At 39.1% G+C, this 22038-nt stretch overlaps 1 protein-coding gene across 8 annotated transcripts in view; it reads right to left on the minus strand.

Moving 5' to 3' along the window:
* CDK13 (cyclin dependent kinase 13) overlaps positions 1–22038 on the minus strand; it is a 54578-nt gene that overhangs the window by 23684 nt on the left and 8856 nt on the right. For 6 of the 8 annotated variants that reach the window (XM_041466688.1, XM_041466684.1, XM_041466689.1 and 3 more), the window contains exons 2-5: positions 11966–12571; positions 8458–8628; positions 8043–8182; positions 5952–6122 (exon numbers count right to left, since the gene is read on the minus strand). In XM_041466688.1, coding sequence (XP_041322622.1) covers positions 5952–6122; positions 8043–8182; positions 8458–8628; positions 11966–12571 — 1088 coding nt within the window. The remainder of the gene's footprint in view (positions 1–5951; positions 6123–8042; positions 8183–8457; positions 8629–11965; positions 12572–22038) is intronic. The other 2 variants (XM_041466687.1, XM_041466683.1) reach the window with 1 other exon arrangement.

A 22038-nucleotide genomic window follows, 5' to 3' on the forward strand; every position in this document is an offset into this window, starting at 1 on the left:
ATAAATGCCACACAAATATCCATTTCTCAAAAAAGGAAAACATAGCAGAAAAAATAAGTTACTTCTTTTATGAGGGCAAAACATTTTGTAACTTGTTACATTTCAAAATTATGTTTTGCTTGATGCCAGCTTTGCCCAGTTCTCATTTTGGGAAGCAGTGCCATAAAAACACCTAAAGCACTCTCACAGTAAAATGCATGCAATTCAAATGAACTCAGAATTACTTACTTGACTTTAAAGCTCCTCATGTTACTGCTGTCGTATTAAAGAACTGCACTTCCCACCTGTGGGGTGGGAGAAAGCCTACTCCATTTCCACATGCAGCAACAAAGCACTAACAGAAGGGTTGTGTCCTAGGCGGCCCATTTCTTTCACTAACACCATGAAGTTCATCTACTCTCCTTCATCTACTGAGATAATCAGAAATCCTAATGTCACTACATGTTGACAGAGCAGCAGCTGGAACAGCTGAACAGTAGGAACACTGCCTATTTCTGAATCTGGGATAAGAGAGTGCAGCTGAATCTATTAAGGAGGTACAGAATAAATAAAGAAGATTCACGTGGATGGAAATAATCCTCACCTTACTCCTGACTGCTCTTAGAAAAATATACCTTTCTGACTATTTTGTCAGTTAAGATGGATGGGGTTCAGCAAGTGATATATCAATTTAGACTAATTAAAAGATTACCATCTCCTCCTCTCCCTAATATGTTTCAGTTCATGGAGCTCTAACAGAAGCAGTTTCTTAACACCTAATAAGCTCAGGTATAATGCAGTAAAGGTTTGCACAAAAGAGAGCTAACTCAACAAAACATGGCACTAACAATGTGCAATAAACAGGGGATTTTCTGAGAGGCCAAAAAATACTAACAAAACATGTTTTGTGTTTTTGTGACACAGGCTCTGGATTTCTTTGGAGTGTCTTCAAATCACATAGATCCAACAAAACAGGACACCATTTGTTCCCAAAGATACAAGTGCTTCAGACTGGGAGGGGAGGGTGGTGGTGCAGGGGAGAATGAGCCAAAAGCCTCCACAGATGATGGCTTTTAAACAAGTATTTTCCAAATGTAATTCAGAGGAAAGGTGTTCAGTGTTTCTCAAAATATCTAATTAGATAGAAATCTGATGACCCAGGAGACCAGAAAGGCCTTATTACATGCAAATTTCAATCCAATTCTAGTATAAATGCATTACAATAGTATATTGAAATACAGAAATGCTTTAAAGAAACTCTAGTATCCCTGCCTAGTTCAGTGCATAGTACATACAATGCTGAGTTGTGAAACGTGTTTTCAACATTTGTTCTGTACTCAGTTTTCAAAATGAAAGTCCATCAGATTTCAATTCTGCTACTCAGCTTCCTCCAGCATCTTCTATGCAATACATAGATTATTCTTACTGTTGATTGATAAAATATAATTAGATTACATTTAGTATTTTATTTCCTTAGCATTTCTCTTCCAGAACTCATGATACCATTCCAAGAGTTTTATGCAGGATTTTATCAACTACAACCTGAAAACTAAAGAAGAAATTGCCCACCAATTCCTTAAAGTTCCTTACAATTAAATTCCTTAAAGGTCCTTACACTTAAATTCCTTAAAGGTCCTTCAATAGACAATCGTCTTTTTGTTTGACTTAGGTTTTATTAATCTATTTTCTGATTGCCAGAACAACAAATATAGCCATAGCTGCTGAATTAATCCCTTAAGACTTAAGAAAACATCGCTCTATGCTACTTTTTTACATTTTCACCCAATAGTAAGTTTCTATTTAATGACAGTGTTATTCTCCCCTTTCAAGTCCAACTGCACTTTCCTCTTGCAGGAACTCCACATATGTTCTGAAACAGGAACACAAGCCAAGAACATACAGAAGCCCTGGGAGTAAATACTCTCCTTGTTTTATCACATAATACAGGAAAATAAGGACAAAACCCCAAAAAACTAAACTAAAACCAAAAACTTAAAGCAGACAAAAATCTTTGATTAATAATTAGAGATTTTTCTCATTTTGACATGGAACAAGTTGAAAAGCCACACAATTAGGTCTGCACTTATTCCAGACCAAAGCCCAGTACCGCACACACAAATAGGAAGCACCACTCAAGCAGTCACACTATTCCTGATAACTTAGCTCTAGCACGAAAAGTATTTGGGGTAAATTTCTATCAGCTATTTTGGGAGCAGCAAGGCAAGCTGTAGAGCACTAGAGGTTTCTGAAATTCACACCTCTGCTTTTACTCAACTTCCTAGGAAACACAAACAAAACCAGCTACCATGTACAATTGACTACATGACTGCTGTCACAGACTCCTTCCAAACCACAAGATTTTGGAATAAGTACTTCTTGATGGCTGTGAGAAAGTAACCTGTCGGTCATATTACAACGTACTGCAGAGTCAGTGTCTGCCTGTACTACAATACTGTCAATATAAATACCAATTTCATGCCTAAAAAGTTTACTGATTTGTACTGCAAATCAATTCAAAATTTAAAGTAAACTTAGATCTTAAAATTAATTATATAAACACACATACATAAACAGGCAATTCACACACACACAAAAAAAAAAAAAAAAAAAAAAAAAAAAAAAAAAAAAAAAAAAAACAGAAAAAAAACCCCAGCAAAACAGAAAAAATCCCTTAAGCTGCAAAGTCAACCAGATCTTTTATTATTGGTCTCCATGCCAAGTTTTACATCCTCCCTCAGGTTAGCAAAAACACCTATCCCAGTCAAAAGGAGCAGGGGATGTCAGGCAGTACACTTACTGTGTTTACATTCACAGCAGCTGTAGCAAAAGCTAAGTCAGGCATTTTCCATTTGTTTAGTAAAAAGAGATCATGTCAATCCCATAGCTAGACTGTTGAGCACTTGAAAACATCTCCCAGCTGTTAGAGGCAACTGAGAACTGAAGAAGCATCTCAAGTGCCCAAAGCAAAAAAATATACACCAAAGTCATATAAATTATACACGCACAAAAAAAAATACCAAAACTGACAACAGCTCAAATTGAGAAAGCATTTTCTCAATAATTCCTTTTATAACTGATAAGGTGGCTCAACACACAAAAGACTGAATACAACCTCAGAGTCACAAGCTCCCATCATTAAGTTTGGGTGTTCACCCATCTCTTTCTGAGTGACAGGTGAGAAAAGCCTAAACAAGAAACATATAAAATGAATACTCCTTGTGGCCACACCCACAAGGAGTGTGGTGAACAACACTTCACTCTGAAAAGGACCAAACTTCTTCCTGCTTGCATTCATTCCCTGCACAGATGACAAAAGATATGTTTTATCTATTAGGATTGTGCCTGAGAATCAAGATGTTACATTACTAGTTAGCAATCAGTAATGCCATTCTTCAACTTTATCATCAAGCACATCTCATGTATAATGAAGACTGCAAAGTGAACAGCTTCTGATCCTCAGCAGACAGACCCATGTATCACCCACTCTGCTTTGTATATACCCAATCTATACAAACAATTATGCTGCCTAAGGTGCTGACTTCCACTGATGGAGGGAAATGCACTTAGAAAATTTGTAACACACGGCTCCAATGCGTTACACTTCTTTTGCTAACAGTTAGTAGAGAAAGAATAAACTCAAAACTGTCTATCAAAGCTGTTCGTGTCTTTAAATTTATAGTCCAAGCTGGCCAAGATAAAACTTGATGAAGTTTTCTTTGTTGAAAATATTGAGACAGACTTTAATACAGGGCATGAGTAATCCTCTCTTCCAGACTTTTGAGTGTGTCATTTAAAAGCACGTGATGCAGCTAAAAATATCAGGACGAAATTGTACAAGCCAAGCTATTGCTGGCTTGCAGTCCAATATTACTATCTTAAAAAGCATCCTTAAATCAAGTACTGTAAAGGAGGCCCAACACTTACATTATTATCAGAAAACTGAATGTACTGTATATTAAACTAGTGAGATCCAACAAAAAAAAACACCACACTGCCTTAAGTGAAAAAGCAGATGTCAGGATATGATACACAGCCTGAGAAACAAAATTAACTTCACTCATAATAACTAGAAAAACATGTGATAGAAAATATGTTCTTATTCCCTACTCTTCTAAGGGGGATATCAGCAAGGTTTTCCAAGTCATATTTCAAAGCTATGGTAAACATGTAACATACATTAAGCATAAGCATGCTCACCATACAGGCAAAACACCCTACTTTTACTGTAACCGCTGCCTGTTGTAAGATACCACTACTGCTTTTCTAATGGTTTCTTGTTAAGCAGCCTACTTTTGTATTTGCAACACTTTACGCTGAAAAGGACCAAACTTCTTCCCGCTTGCATTCATTCCCTGCGCAGACGACAATTTGGCCACAACTCAGCTATAGATCTCTATCTCACAATGAGCTACTCATTAGAGAAATACAGAATACAATGCCTGAAAAAAACCACAACTTCCATTTTTCCACAGAGAACTTGTAACAGCAGTCTCATTATTCTGCTGATGTTTTCAAGAAACTATCAGAACTATCAGAAATTAATTCTATTCTAGCAGAATAGAACAGAATTCTTCTCCAGAGAAACCCCTGCCCCTGTAAATTTCAGAAAATGTACTTGTTTTAATAAACTGTTAAAAAAGAACAAGAAATTAAATCAGAAGTAATATCAAAAGCATAAACACAGACTTGGACAAAAAAACCCCATTTGAAATTTACTATTCAATTCTAAACACGACACTAAACAGAAAGAAAATTCATTAATGACTCATGTATTAAGTCAAGACTCAGTGTGGTCTCATTAGCCAAGTAGGTTACACCTAATTAAAACTTAGTGCAAGACTCACATACAAAGACTAAACTTGCAGACTGTCAGGATTTTGAGTGAGGCCTGACCACTGAACCTGCACAACTCTCGAGAAACCCTTGCTAGATACTTCCCACTTTTAAGCATGTCAGTGCTGTGTATGCTTCAAGGTATTATACTCTCCAAAGGTGCTAGGAAAAAAACCAAACAAATTCCTGCTTCATATCCACCTTCTGAATGATCATATCATCTGGTGCTTCAGCTGGCCATGCAGTACACACAGCATTTTCCATCTGCACTACTGCTGGGCAGTAGTGAGACTCAGCGCAGTATAGAGACTCAGGGAGAGAGAGCAGGGAAGGACAGGTACCACATTCCACACTATGCAACAAATTGACCACAGGACACTAAAATACCTCCAAAATGATAGGTTTGTAACAGATCTAAAATGAAATGCCTCCAGGGGCAAAATACCACTCCAGTATCAGACGTACCAAGCAACAACACTGCAGGATTTTCACTCTGTTTGCTTGAATCTCTAGACTAAGGAGGTTGAAGCAATTCAAACAAGACAGTCTTAAAACTGAAGGAACCAAGAGTAGAAGTCTGCATGCCTTCTCTTTGGGGAAAAACACTACCACTGTACAAGTCTTGCTTTTCATACTTCTAATTTACTCTTCTTCTAGCCCACAAAACACATGTGCCTAATCATCAAAAAAGTAACTAAAGAGCAATTAATATAAAACCAAGGCCTAAAATGAAAAACATCTCTTCAACATTCAGCCTACTATACTCTAAATGGTGTGAGAAAGTACTAAAAAGATAAAAGGTTAAGAAAAGCTCACAATTAAGAGCTTCCTATTATTGCTGGCCTCCCTAATCCATGGGTGTCAAGGAGTCAAACATCTGTTCCTCTACAGCAAAACCACAATCAAGCAATACATTTTTTATCCCACAAAATATTGGCATAAAATGTTTCTATAAGCAAAATGCATAGCCAAGTTAAATAAACAACTTCCTATAGTATTTAAATTAAAATTAAAATCCCTCATCAGGCATCACAATTTGCAAATATATTTTTTAATGAAGTGTAACTTCAAATCCAGCATAGCAGTCTATCACATTAAAGAACAGGTCCAGAAAGAGCAACTCCTGTTAGCATACATACCTTTGTCCTTCTTGAAGTCTAAAGCATCTTCTTTATCTGTCACTATTTCCTTCATGTTGATAATGCTTTGATGATTAAGCTGTCGAAGAATCTTAATCTCTCGAATAGCTGTAATTGGAAACCCTTCCTTTTCATTATCCAGTCGTACTTTCTTCAGTGCTACCATTTCCCCTAAGAGAAAATTTAAATAAAAGCCATTAAGATTAAACCATGGGATTTAGTACTGATTTGCATGTTTGTTTTTCAAAACCCTGATGCCTGCACCAAGCACTGTGCTGAACAGAAATCAGCATCACACACAGAAGCAAAATTACAAATGAGAATTTTCAGTTACATACACTATGAGGGCTATCCTCCTTCCTCCTGCACAACTCACTCACATATGCCAATATTCCACACCATGTCTACCAGTAAAGAGTGATTATCAGCAGCAGCTTTAGAGACAGAGGCCTGTGACTGCTCTGGATTTCTTAATACTACATTACCACTGGTCAGAATGCATGTATCTAGCCAGAAATACTATGCAGCTCAAGACATGAGGCAGATGACTAAAGAGTCCTCAAATTCATCAGTATACCTTCTACAAGCACAAGTGGCACTGACATTTTTACAGTGAGGAGATTTTCCCTTACTATTTTACTGCAGGGTGGGCTGGATCAAACTAGAGTCTACAAAATGGCAGGAGCATGATCTGCTCATGATGGAGGATGTGTACAGACCATATGTTCTAGTTCAATAGTTTTGTTCTTGAAAGTTTGTTGCTGTGTCTGGGAAGTTTACTGACAGCCCAGGTATCTTCGTTAGCTCTAAAAAGTACTTAACCTACACTGACTTACCCGACACACTCACAACAGATCATATTCCAGCATGACACCACATCCACTTTCTCTGAAAGCCCATTGCACAGCATCTTCTAGGGTATCTTAAAGGCCATAATGCCACCCTCCACACAGGATTTGAATTCAAAGCTAACAGATTTGCTTGTGTATCTGTAGAGATGCCTTCAATGCAGAAAGCAACAACTTCTATGGAAGGGGAGGTTAAGAGATGACTGTGAGGCACAAATAACCTGAAGTTTGCCAAAAAGGCAATACGGTTATGACAGGATTAAAACGCAAATTTGCAAAGAAGAGTATCTCAGGAGATCCTAACAATGATTTGCAAAGGCTCTCAAGGTAGAGGCAAAAATCTGTGAGAGTTCAACTAGAACTAAAGTTTTCAGACTGAGACAAGGACAGGTAAAGAAAAAAAGAAGGAATTATAATCACACTGCTTGTTCTTCTGGTGATCAGAAAGAAAGAACCGAGGCTGGTATGTGCTCCTATGAGATTCAGTTACTTCTGAAGTAGAAAATGATCCAGCATTCAAAGCATGCACAAATAAGCCAGAAGGGGAAGCAATCATGGAAAGGTCCACTAACTAATCACAAAACAATCACATGGCATACAGCATATATAAGGAATTTGGATAATCTATTTAGACGTAGTGACAATATTATGTATCCTACTGAAGACTGCTCGCTCATTTCAGCAATATTTTAACATGAAATTAAAAAATAATATCACTATTGTAAAGTCAGTTATATTGCAAGAATACCCCATATGCAACTCTTCACAGCTGTGTTGCAGAGAAGCAGATTATTTTTCTACTATGAACTAGTGACTACTGGAGTACAAACAACCATGAGCAAGTTTTATGCATAGCTTCTTTCACAGTTACATCCCTTTACAAACTTCATGACAGTTTGCCAACCTGCCTACGGTGACACTTAGTTTCCCCAGGATATTTAGCCTCTGTTCTTTACTAGTTCAACTTTATACAGACCATCAAAACTCAAAAAATAAGAATTAGAATTTAGGACTACTCAGCTTCATTCAGCCACAGCTTTACAGAGAAATGGCTTTCCAATGCAGCAAACAGTAATTTCTAATTTAGACAAATGCTAAACTTAAAACTGAACACACCAACAACTAAAAAACTTCCAAACATAAGAGGGCAGAATACCACAAATTTTACTCAATATAAAACAAAAACCAAAACCATCCTGTTTATTTAAAATTGCAGGATTAAATTTACCTTTTTTGAACTTACCTGTATCTTTATCTCTGGCTTTGTAAACTTGCCCATAAGTGCCTTCACCAATAATACCAATGATATCAAATTTATCCACACAGCGCTTTCCCCAGTCTATTTCTTTTTCTTTCGTTTCACCATGTCGTGGTCCACATATTCTAGAAAGCAACAAATACTTTTAAGAATACAGCTAGTATATCTAGACATTGTCTTAACTTTGAAGACACCCTCAACACTATTTGAGACATTATTAGTTAACTAATATTATTAGTGTTATTATCATTAAGTGGCAATAAACCATGTAGTTTGAGTCAAGCCACATTAATATTAAAAATGTCAGAAAGCAGAACTCTTTTGACAAGAACATATTTTAAAGAAACTATTATTATTTCTACTTGCTTGATAAGCTTTTAAAAAAGTTTAATAAACATACTTTGGTCTTCTCTTGCTATGTAACTGAACTGCTGGTTTCTTTTCTTCAGGGCTTTTGGGTACCTCAGCTCCTCCAGGCAACTCAGGTGGAAGTGGCAAGTCTGCAAGTAGATGGCGAAGTTTCTTCTCTGTTTCTTTAACTGACTTCACTGAAAGATTTTCTCTCAAACTGCTAAAAAAACATAATTTTGCTAGTAAGTTGAACACAGTATAATATTAACATAAAAGCAAAACTTATTAGAATTATTTTTTAAAAAAAATATATTGTAGACTGTCAATGCACCAACACTGGAAATCTCTGCTTTTAAAATCTGGAGGACTTGGATAAATGACTCACAAATAGCTCTTTGTAAGATGCAGTTAACAACCACAATTCTACAGAACGGTGAAAGCAGACCTTTCTGGTGAAACCTGAGGTAAGATGACACAAGAAACCTTACCAGGCCAGACTTCTTCTGCCACGTAAGTTTCTTTCCAAGCTTATGGCCTAGACTACTACAAATATTTATAGCTCAGGTGCTGCCAGGCATCAAAAGTATAGTGGTAATATCTGTACTCTGACTTCTCATGTAAGAGACAAGACCTGATTAACTCAGTTCTCTCTAAAATTGGTCATCACAGCTAATGAGCTTCTTGATTACATTAACACTGCTGGGCATTACGAGGTTGTCCACATCACATCATTTACAAATTCTAATTGCATACATCTGCTGAAACACTCCCAGGTTCAACATATTTCTAGTGATCAGCATGCATATCAAGTGGGAAAAAAATCAGATATAAAAATGACAATGATTTTCTGACATGGGTTACTGATATCTGACTGATTTTTAACCAACCATAATTATATAACAGATTCTGTTCATCTCTGTCTTGAGAAAAATCCCCAAACACATGTACAGCATCTTTTAACAATTACACAATGATCTTAGAAAAGTTCTTACCATTCTAATGGGGAATCATAACTGCTGCAGGATTTTTTTTCTTAAGTACATGGCTCAATTTTACAAGAACTTCTTTAGTTTAGCTAGATTTGTTCAGCTACTGCATATCCAGTAATTTTAAAGCCATGACCATCTCTAAACTTTATATAATTACGTAATTGTTTCCCTCCTACAGGCCACTCACACAGTATTCACTCTTTTAACTTCCATCACCATATCAATAAAACTTAAGTCATGCTTTGAGGGGACATTTTCCAAGTTAGCTGCATTTGCCAAATGGCACTATTCATCTTTGTGAGTTTTTCTAAAACTTCTTACCTGCTTAGCTTCATAGATAAAGCAGGAATTTCTGTAAATGGAAACATACTGCCAACTCACATAATACAGAATGCATACATTTTTTCTTATTTTTCTTGTACCCTTATACATTTAAATACAGCATTCCAGAGTTTTGCATACGTCTATGCTTCTCTGTGAAAACTGAACACTTTTATGTCTTTTACCACTTCCTAAACTGCCACTGCCCCATTTTAAAGAAGCATCACAAGGAAGCATAGACTGCCCTCATCACAAATATAATTGCTAACACGCTATAAAGAATAAACCACCTTAGTGCAGTGCATGTAACTGTCATGACAATAAAACCTCTTATTTTTAAGTTTATATTAGTATTTCACTCATAATTTTTCCCCAAATTTTTCAATATGGGTGAAAGCCTAACATATGAAAGGTTCTGACAGAGATTTTAAAAGCAGCACATGAAAACAGAGGCAGCCAAGAGCAGCTTTTTTTTTCAGGTTTACTAAATCACATATCATTGATGACCAGGGCAATTTTCCCTTTCAGCTAACCTGAAAGGCTAAAGGGTACTGTGGGGTAGCAACACTGATGTTCCCTTTCGTCACTTATTTGTGGGTTTATGAGATTCTTACTGAAGGAACCAGACAGTTCCGCATAGCACTGAGCTCAAACTTTCTTTTTTGACACAATTTCTCCACAGTAACTCAGAGCCCAATTTAAATACTTTCCCCCCCCCATCATTAAAAACATTGATCTTCTTCCTGTGATGACTTGAGCTTTATCATGACTTATAATTTCTGATCCAAAGTTTATAACACCCTATAGGCAAAACTATGCAAAGCATAAAAGATATTCCATTACTTGTCATTAATCTTTCTAATGCAGAGCAGTAGGCTTTTCGTTTTGAAAGAAGAATGAGCCCAGTGCTGAAAGAACCACTGCTTAATTGTAGCTTAACTCCACAGTTTACCTAATTTAAAACAGATGATCCATTGAAATATAACAGTAATAATAATATCAGAAGCAATCATCCAGCTTCAATATGAAATCTCATTTCACGTTGTTGCAATTAATACTGCAATGCCAGCCATATTTAGTCAAACTACATAGACTAGTTTTTAGTTAAAACAGTAAATCTTGCTCACAGTATCAGGATTCTCGTTTACCTGGAGAGGATGGCTTTGTCACAAATGTAAATGCAATCATACATTCGCTACACCACTATTACATTTGCTAGAGTTCAATGCTGAAGGGCAAGAAACTATTTCTTTCTTACAACTGAAAAATAATATACAACTGTCTAATACTAAGTTAGGTTGCATTCATTTCCCAAGGCTTCTATGCACCCTTAATGTTTAATACAAACTTAAATTACTAGCAAACACAAGAGAAACATTTTCACCCCTAGCTAAAAATTTCTGGCTTACTTGTGAAGTGATTTCTTACATACTTATGAGAGGCATGTAGCACCTTCAGCAAAACCCCCCAAAAAAAAAACAAAAAAAAAAAAAAAAAAAAAAAAAAAAAAAAAAAAAAAAAAAAAAAAAAAAAAAAAAAAAAAAAAAAAAAAAAAAAAAAAAAAAAAAAAAAAAAAAAAACAAAAAAAACAAAAAAACAACACAAAACCACAAATCACAGCAGAGATTCTCTGTTAGAACTACGAACAGAATTAACATAATCTAAATTCATATGACACTTGGACACAAATTAAATTCTTCACTACAGACCAATTTTTACACTTCAAAATTAATACAAATGACAAACCATGAACCTCACTTCCACTATACATACTCAAAATGACACTAAATAACGCCCAGCTATAAAACAACTGCCTTTCAAAGAGAAGAGAATATTTTCTTCAAACTCCAGCTAAATAATTTTCCCATATTGCTACTGAATTCAACTTTTCCCCAGAAGTATATTTATGTTCACACCAAACTTGAAATCTTGAATCCTTGAATACATCCTTTCATTCATCCCAAAGCTATTATTATCAGCAATTTTTAAAACATTTCTTTAGTAGACTTTTTATAGAAAGATTCTTCTTAGACCAAACTCTTCTTTTTTCAAGAACTAAAATTATTTTTAAGATCAAATTCCTCCAGTTCACTAAGTCACCAGTCAAACAGCTGAAGAGCAAGAACAAATTAAATAATGCATTAGCCCCACCTGGCATATAGTTTTGTATTTATTTTCCAAAGGAAATAACAACAACCATTATAAAAAGGAACAAACAATCCCAAAAGCAAATCTGTCACAACTCACCTATCAGTTTCTTTATCTTCAGGCAGCGTGGGAGGCAAAGGCAAGGGTGGTAGCGTGGAGGTCGGTAGTGCAACAATTCGATCCTTCTCCTTGGCTACTACACTGGGTGTACTTGGTTTGCTTTTCTCTTTTACAGGGACCGGTTGCTGCTTCACAACAGTCAATTTATTCTCTTTTACTACTGCAGGCTTCTGTTTGGTAACTTTGTCTGCAATTAAATTATTTTCTGCTTTTGTTTCAGGAAGCGAGACCTTTGCTTTTGCCTTGTCATTTTTCAGATTTGCACCGCTGGTAGGAGAAGGTGTATGCTCAGTTTTGATTTTCTTCAGATCCTTAACATTGTTCACTTGAGGTGCGCTTACAGCAGTATCAGTGTTTCCCTTAGTAGGTGTTGAAGTATTGGAAGCTTTTGCACTAGCTTTGGCTGCCTCAGCAGCTCTTGCTTTTTTGTTTTTGTTCAGCTCAGCAGCCAGGCTACTCTTCAGAGTCAATGTACTAGGAGAAATACTTGAATGACGACTTCTGGATCTAGACAATCTGTGTCTGCTACGAGACCTGGAGTGCCTTGATGAATATGGACTTCTACTTCGAGATTTTGCTGATCTCCTGTTTCAAAAAAGTAAAGATTTACCCAGGTAAAATTAAGTCTAGCTGCTTTCTCAGCACATCTACTTTTTTGACAAATTACATTCTTTAAATCAACTATTATCACCATGCTCATAGAATAAATGGAACTCTATGAAATAGGAAAGACCATGCATTAAAAAAATAAAATTCTACAGTTAATCAATCAAGATTGTACACTTTCCTGTAAGAAAACATTAAAACTCTTATATGTAGTTTCTCCTCTCAAAGAACTGCAAAATACAATACTTATACAAGGCAAGAAATGTTCTGCTCTCCTCACTACTTAAGAGATATTTTTCTTCTTAAAAAAAACTTAACGTACGCAACTTGACAAACACCTTTAGCATACACAGTACTTGAGAAAAATTCAATTGACTACATAGTCAGAATTCAACAAAATGAAATTAAAATTACACAGGACAAGAGAAATCTAAACAACACTGTTTTTAATTGTAGGAACATCTGAATTTTCACTTCCATAAATATAATTAATATAAGTTAACTGAGAAAAAAAGGAACACTAAAGAAAAAAAATGGAGTACTAAAGGCTGCAATGTAGTCAACCGAAAGATAACTTTCCTTTTTTGAAATCTAATTGTACAACTTCAAAAAGAACCAAAATAAACAACCTCCCCCACTCCCAAAAAGTCCAAGTACCCTACATTTGTTACAGCTATTGACAAGCAAACATAACCCACAAATGGGCCTAAGCTATAAATGCAGACACTAACAGAAAAAAGGAAAAAAAATATCAAAGCAACCACATAGTCTGTTCCCGGGTCACATCTCACAGTAACCATTTTGGGGAATACACCTCTCATGGGGGCACTGGCACTGTGCCAGTGTCAATCCATGACACAATGTTATAAAATAAACTAAATGTAGGGGTTTTAATCTATTTTACCATACCAAGAATAATAAGTATATTGATCAGATTTACAAGTATTTTCTTGATTAAAGTTTAATGGAAATCTATTTTGCTTATTGTTTGGAGGAAAAAGCATACTCAGGATTAAAATTTCAGAGTTCAAAAGATAGCACACCAATGTATGGCGGTTGCTAAAACAAAAGGAAACAAAAAACCCAGACGAAACCAACAAAAAAAAGTAACCCAATAAATAAACAAAAAGAATGCCAACTACAATCCCTATGATCAGGACTACCCATCCCACACCAAATTTAATTTTACTGACAATTAAATTGATTCAGTTTTAATTATCAACACATGAAATTACATCACAATGCTTCAACTGAACAAATATTTAATCTAGTACCATAACGTTTCTTTTGTGTGCAATATTGCCTAATTTCTAAATATACTCTCTCCCTTTTATAATGCAAGAACTCTTACCCAATAAAAAGTCACTCAGATAAATCAAAAAGTGGCTGAAACAATGTGTATGCACACTATATAGTACAGCACAAGCTTCAAAATTCTACAAGTGAAATTGATCCAAATGCCTAAGAGACTCATGAAGGAAAAAAAAATCAAATCCCAGACGAAGATAACTCTTAGAAACTAGCACAGTCCAATTATATGCCAGGAAGCAGGTTTTATAGGATTTTCTAACACAGCAGGGTAACAATAACAGATAGCAATAATAATAATAATAATAATAATAATAATAATCCTGAAAGTTTTTTACACTTTATTTGAAAAAAGCCTCACAGTTCCTTCTAACAATTTTCAACCAAATGTTTGGTTTACTCAGTAAAGAGATATTAATATTCATGTCCAATAAACACCAAATAAAATCATCATATTGGGCACAAAAATTCCACAGAAAACTCTCTTCTTCATTATGAATCCTGTTGCTGAAGTAATGTTTCTCATTATTTTGAAGATCTAAGTACTAAATCCCACAGAATATTTTCAGAGGTTTGGCCAAACAGGAGTAAAATGAAAAAGGTACAAAGTTCCATTATACAGAGTTAAAACAATGTACCAGGAAGAAAAAGGGAGAAAATCTAGAAAATGCACACACTTCAGATGCTACACCAGAGCCCTCTTCACACTGCTGTCTCACTTTTGGAGAGAAATTACTGTAGATCTCGAACTGTGTTACTGCTGCAGATCTGCACCCGCCCTAGAATCAGCACCATTGCATTTCACCAGCATCAAGCACAAGCTAATAGTCCCCGTTAGTCCTAAACTGACTTCTATAAATGGTGCATCATTTGCAAGGATGTCACTGACCTGTCTTGGAAAAAATTTCCTTGCACATCTTGTTTATAAATCAGCTATTTCAGACTGACTTTCTCCAATTACCTGTAGAACACAACCTCCATCCCAAGTACATCACTGCAACCTGTACTAAATTTAAAACACGCCCTAAACATCTCAAAATGAGCCCTATTTCTTTCATAAGTACGATATGGGGCTTCTTGTTTGTTTTGATTGATACCTAACAAAGTAATCACATAACTAACAAATACAGACATAATTTCACATGCACTGGAAAAGAGAAGTAGCAGCTTAAAACAACACAGTTGGTGAGACACTGTGCCTGATTCTAAGACTGGTTCTGTTCTACTTTGGCACAGGTTCATTTGGCTCACTACTAAGAATAAAATGAAAAAGATCTGTTAAAAAAAAAAAAATCAGTGACAACTAATATCATCATCTGATTCAGCTACTATAACTCAGTGAGGTAGAGGCAGTTTTGAAAACCTAGGGCAAAAATAATCTAGACTTCTGTACTTCAAAAACAAATAAGAATTGACAGTGGATTGATGCCTGCACTTTACCAATACTAGTCAAGAGAGTTTGGGACATGAACATGAATTTATGCAAGCTCAGCTGAAAAAAAACCAAACCCAACCATCATCCATCATGGGTTTCACACTCCACATGACAACTGCACAACTGTTCCATGTCAGAACTGCATTCATGTGGGAGACAGCAGATGTGCATGCACACAAATAGCTGCATTTCAGTTCCAGTACCTATTACAGCCCTTAATAGTGGATCAAAATGATAGCAGTCTAGTTATGAAATATGCTGACTGATTATAACCTCTGGACTGGTTTACATTTTCCAAAAACTTTTCAATATTTATGTCAGAAAAAAACTACTATATTACCTATACACAGTTCCTTTAGCATCCCAAAAAACCTTAGCAAGAATCCCTTGCTGTGCCTGAACCACTGAGGTAGACCCTAGAGAATGCAATAAAAGCATTAACCATTAACCATAATGCAAAAGCACTTTCAACCAAACTGACAAATCCTGAATTTTAAGTAAAAAGCATATTTGTCAAAGTGCTAGTTATTCAAGTTTATTCAAGTTACAATGATAACACCTGCTGTTTTCATAAGCTTAATAGTCTTTCCAAACACTCAACTATCACTTTCTTCCATCTGTGTAGTTTAGAAGTCCCAAAAGACTAAACAACCGATGTACAAGTTTTCACCTATAAAAATGTGTCCAAAAATATGGACACATTTACAAGCTTTCCCTCAAATGCTTATACATCACTCAGAGTGGAATAATATTGCCTAATACATAACAAAACCAGCCAGCTCACTCTGTTCAGACCTAACATTTGGCATAAAAGATGAAGTCACAGTAGCATAGAAATGTGCTCACACAACAGCCAGTGTCTTCCAGTTAATGGGACACTGACTACCTAATGAGACCATGAAAAAACACCAGGAGAGACATCTGAAGTACACAGTCTAAATCTTCCAGCAGGTCTCTATTAAATGTGTGTGCATGCATACACATACATGTAAAATGCCTTTTCTGACATTTGACACCAACTGTTTCAGATGTAGTCAGCAGCCTGTTGTTAACACAGTAAAAAGGAACAAAAGAATGATGGCTGCAACTGTACAGACCTGCACTGCAAAAAGCAAATACATTGAATAACGCAATTCAAATTTCTCTTCCTGAAGTAAGGAGAGATCAGGAAGTCTACTAAACTAAAGGCCACATTTCACTCTCTTAAACTGAAGCACCAGCATGTGCTGTCAACACACAAGGGGAGAGGTTAATAAGAAGCCTAAGTTATTAAGAAGGTAACTTTGCTTCGATGCTTCTCCCTGTTTGCACCCAGTTCTGTCCCATTTTAGAGTACCTTTGCCACTTAAGCCATCAATAGTCTTCTTTCAGCATCCTGAATTCACTTCACACAAGTGCAAATCTCTACAGAGAGGACAACTTCCACACTTCATGACACTTGTAAAATCCCTTCTGAGCCAAATACACATCAGTGTGCTTTTATATATGGCAGTGATGACAAAAAGAAAACAGAAAACTGATGTGCCTGAAGACTATAAGCATGCACAACTAGACTAGCTGCAAAGGGACATGGAAGAATTACATTTTAGCTATAGCTATAAAATAAAAGGCAAAACCAACAAACAAGCAAAAAAGATATTATCTAAAAACCATATGGGAAAAGAGACAAATTTAAAGAAATTGATGGAGGAAGAAAGCACTAGTAAGGAAGCCACCCTGAAACCAAAACTCCACTTTTCAGGCTAAGAAAAATAGTGCCCTCAAAGACGGGGGGGGAAAAAAAAAAAAAAAAAAAAAAAAAAAAAAAAAAAAAAGAAAAAAGATAGGTTTAGATATCACAGTTCTTTCTTTTTAATTTTTTGGTTTTGCCTCATACCCAACATTTCTTAAAACAAACAGTCATTGTTTCTCTACTTCATACAATGTACTTAGTCACTTTAGAAAAAACTACTTAAGAGAGTAGTTTGAATTACAGGTTTCAAAACTGTTACAATCTTTCTCCTCCCTGACAGGCAATATTTTATTGCACTTCATTGGATCACTAATAAATTTACTGATTATTTTAACAAAGACAAAAGTCTACTGATATAATACCCCTTACACTCTCAAGCAGAAAATTAAAGAATTCCAAATAGTAGCTTAGAGTGCTATGTTTTACTGTCTTGATATTTGAAACCAGAGAGGAAAGAAAACTGTTACCTATATTAGGAATACGGGTAGTAATTCATGGGAATATATGGTGTATTAAATGGATATAAATAAAATAAACCGGGGAAGAGAAGAGGGGAGGGGGGTGGAATTCCTCTCATTCCCTTCAGGTTAGAAAATCCAGCCTGGAGACACACTACGAAACCAAGGCAGATAGACATTTACATCAGAAGAGAGCTGCAGCTGCAAAGAAGGGAAGTGGCCAACGACCCTACGCCCAAGGGATGGCGCCAGATAAGATACCTATCTTGGGACCCTTGACTCTGAATGCCCAAGTCCGGGAAACCAGGATGATGTCTCTTGGGGGACCATTGGCACCTCGGACCTGAATGCCAGGTTACAGGAACACAGGAAGACGACTATTCTACTCTTGGACAGGGTTTTTGTGCAGACCGAGACAGAGAAAAGAAACCAACTTGAATACGAAGGACTTTGAAAGAAACAAAGGACTACTAGCCGCGGGCAAATTAAACTGTATAAGAACTGCGTCTTTGAAGCCGTTCATGTGTACAGGGCGGATCTGGTACTACCGAGGCCAGTTCCCACGTTCACCCGCATCACTGCCCGGGAGTGATATGCTGTCAGTTTTTGGTGGCGGCTGTCAGACTGTTACTACGGTCGCGAAATAAATTTTATTTTTCATATTTTTATTAAGATTGGCTGACTCGCAATTTTCATTTATAACACGTCAGATTTCCAGGAATACATTCATTCACCTTACAAGGTTTCTTGCCACGCTACTTTTCTAGGTGTTTCTTTCTGCTCCCTTTCAGTACCCCCTTAATACCAAAAAAGTTACATTTTATTGACAAATCAGAAGGATAATGTCTTTTCATGTTTCTAAACTTGAAAATCTCTTTTCTTCTTTATTGTGGTGCACCAGTTTAGTTGTTCTCTTGCACTGGGTGATTGGGAATTTGCACAGAATAGTTTTATATTGCACAGAATAGCTTATGTTACATTACGTGGTTTGTTACCCCGTTTCCCCATCACATGGTCTTTCCCTCACCTGTCCCGGTACCACCTGATGGTCTCTCCCCTGGGTTACCCCTCCCCTAGCCACTCCTCTATGGTATCCCATTGTCTGTGGACCTCTCCTTCTGTCCCCATCCCGGGGGGTATAAAAGCTCCCTGCTGCCAGGGAACCCTCTTTTCTCCCATGGGTTTGTCCGCCTGATGTGTGTCTTGGAATAAAGGACAACGTTTTCCATGTGGAGGAGAGCGCCTCTCTAATGTTTTACCTTTGTCTATGAAGTATCGTGTGGGCAAGGGTCTATAGCTAGCCGGAGTGGACTCCGACAGCCCAGGAAACACGTTTCTTCAGGTGGCGCCCCACGTGTCTGCCTCCCACGTCTGAGACAGCACGAAGAAGCTGGTAATTCACTCATGTGGATTACTTTAGCTTTTGGGACTCTCATCTACCTCTGCTCCCTTCGTCACGTTCTAGTCAGCAAGGAAGCAGTAGGGTAGGATCAACAACTCGCCGTGCCCTGGGCAGATGGGCCCTGGACGAGGACTTCTTTATAAAGTAGCAGCCAACCAGTCCCCGGGCCGGGGCGACTATTCCCCGCCAGTGCTAGTGGGACCCCAGGGTGGCCCCCAGAGGCTTTGGGTGTGCTCCCGGTGCTAGAAAGGTTCGGTCCCGACTGTGCGGATTTGTGCGTCCGGTGTTTTTTTTTTTGAGTGCGTGCGGCGGTCCGAGCAGCGCGGAGTGGCGCGCGGGGGATTCGCCGCGGTGCGGCAGTTTGCGGCGGTGCGGGCGAGGTTCAGAGCGGCGGGACCGCGGGCGGCAGCAGGAGCCGCGGCTCGGGAGGTTCTTCTGCCGCAAGCGGACGCGCTCAGGCGGTGCCGACCCCATGCAGCGCCCACGTGGCTTGGAGCAGCTCGGCAGCAGCTGCCCGCCAATTTAAAAACCGCGCGGGTAGCACGCAAATAGTTTCGCCTTCCCCTCAGAGGGAGGGGAGGCAAGGCTGCCCAGATTCTTTCTCGGATTGGCTGCGAACACAGTGTTTTCAGTTTTTTCAGTGTAAAGAAGACAGATTTAAGTTGTGGTAGAAAACAAATAACATCACAATGGGGGCAAAGTTTTCTACAACACAGAGGCACATTTATACCTTAGTTTTAGATACCCTAAGTAGTGGAAATGTTAAAGTTTCCAAATCAGTTTTAAAACGGTTTGTTCAATGGATATCCTTTCATTTCCCTCACTTTACCCAGCAGAACGTTAACTCTCTCTCTGCCTGGGACAAAATTGGAGCGTTGTTAACAGCAAAAGCAGAACAGGGAGACGGGACAGTGTCTCCATTTTTCCCCTTGTTCCTTGTAATTCGGAAAGAAATACTTAAGAGGGATTTGAAAGGACAGCCAGAGCAAATGTCCCCTCCCATGGCTCCCCTTACCCCTCCTCCCAAACCCTCTGCCCCCGAACTGAGAGAGAGGAGTGAAGCTCCCCAGTATTCACAGGGTACCTGGCACTGCCACTGCTTCCCTGGCTTCCCACCTCCATCTCAGCACCCGAGTTCTGGCAGCTGTACGCAGCCTGCCAGGACGCCTTTCCTGCACCCCTCTAACCCAGTTGCTGTGTCCCCAAATTCGCGTACTAACCCCCCTTATTCCCAAAATAGCCATTCAACACACTGCTGACCGCTTGGTCAAGCCCCAAAATGGCAGCGGCCACGTGGCTGAGTCCTCAGCTTGTTCTTCCCTCCTTTCAATCCCTTTCTCCCACCTGTCCCCTCCCCCAACCCCTTCCGGTCTCACAACCCCTTCCTTCCCTTAGACACTCCTCCCCCTCCCTTCAGGTCCTTGCCCCCCATGATGTCATCCTGCAACCTCGCCGCCAGTTTACACGGTTGCCCCGCTCCCCTGCCTTTTCTTGTTTCCCATGCCCCCTTGCCCAGGTCCCAAGAGGGTGGGGCGGGCCGCTGCCTGGTTCCCACAGGAGTGAGGTGGGGGGAGGGGGTGATCCCCCTCTCAGTTACCAAAGTGAAGGTGCAGGGGAAAGGGGTATCCTGCCCGCCCCCCAAGGAGATGGTGAGGGAATGTGAAGCCCCTCCCATTCCCCAACAGGGTGGGGTACGGGGATCCCTTCCCAGTTCCCAGGTGGGTGGGGCTGGGGAAGGGCAGGGTTCACTTCCCAGTTCCCGTGAAGGTGGGGGAGCAAGTGGTGCTCCTGCCGGCTCCCAAGCGGGGAGTGACCCCTCTGCTGGGTCCTACGGCAGTGGGGCTGAAAGGGAGAACCCTGGGGTTCGAAACCAGGGGGAAGAACTTATTCCCTTGGTAGCTCCTGTCCAATACACTGGTGGTAAAAGTGGCCCTAGAAACTACAAACCCTTCTCCTATCAGACAAAACACAAGTTATGTAAAAGTCAAGACTGCCCCCAAAGCCAGCAACCAAAGAAGACCCCCTTCACACCAAAAAACTGGGACATGAGCGTGCAGCCGCCCAACATAAATGCGGCGTGCTTCCCTAAAGGGAAAACGTCCCTCGAAACAGAAAAGGGGAAGGGAAGGGAAGCAGGGTGTGGGAGAGCAAAATAAGGGTGTACAAAATAAAATCTGGTGGCCTCACAAGCGTTTCAAGCTTGTGACCACCAAAGCTTTCGTTTTCAGGTCTACCAGTGGACGGTCATTGGAGTGGACCTGCCAGGAGATTCACAGGACTTGACAAAAGATCGCACAAGATCCGATAGTGAGTACTTTGTTACTGGGGACACTGCACATGCACCCATGGAGATTGAGGTGGCTCCCATGACTATCAAGGGGGACATGCCTAACCTCATTCTCCTGGTGTGCTGTCCACAGCCACCCTTCTGTTTGGCCAAGGGGCAAATCATTGCTCAGGCCATCCCAATTCCAGCAGAAGTCTCAGAAGATAACGAGGCACCAGGTGTGCACTGGGCAGAAGTGGTTGGCGAGGACAAACCTATTATGGGATGCAACCTAAAGTGTGGAGCAGACCACCTCCACGTGGAAGGGTTGCTTGACACGGGGGCAGATGTGACAATCACACTGGAAAGGTTGTGGCCGTCACATTGGGAACTGCAACCCGTGGCTGGTAAATCCAAGGTGTAGGAGGAGTCACACTGGCAAAAATATCAAAAAGTGTAGTACAAATTGAGGGGTCGGATGGAAAATTAGCCAGTGTCCATCTGTTTGTCACTGATTACAAAGCTCCCTTGTGGGGGGAGAGACACCATGGCCCACTGGGGGGTCAAATTAGTCATCCCTAAAACACCCCAGGATTTTTAGAAGCGGCCACTGTGGAGCGCCCTGCCCACAAGTTAACGGGGCTGGATAATAATCCGGTCTGGGTAAATCAGTGGCCACTCAGTAAGGAAAAGTTGAAGGTGCTCGAGGACTTGTTGAAGAACAATTGGCTAAAGGACATATTGAAGAGACAACTAGCCCTTGGAATTCCCCGGTCTTTGTGATAAAAAAGCCAGGGAAGGATAAGTGGCAGCTCCTCCATGATTTAAGGGAAATAAATAAGGTA

The sequence above is a fragment of the Pyrgilauda ruficollis genome, unplaced genomic scaffold (assembly GCF_017590135.1).
Source record: "Pyrgilauda ruficollis isolate IOZ18807 unplaced genomic scaffold, ASM1759013v1 scaffold2, whole genome shotgun sequence".
In the NCBI taxonomy this organism is placed as follows: domain Eukaryota; kingdom Metazoa; phylum Chordata; class Aves; order Passeriformes; family Passeridae; genus Pyrgilauda; species Pyrgilauda ruficollis.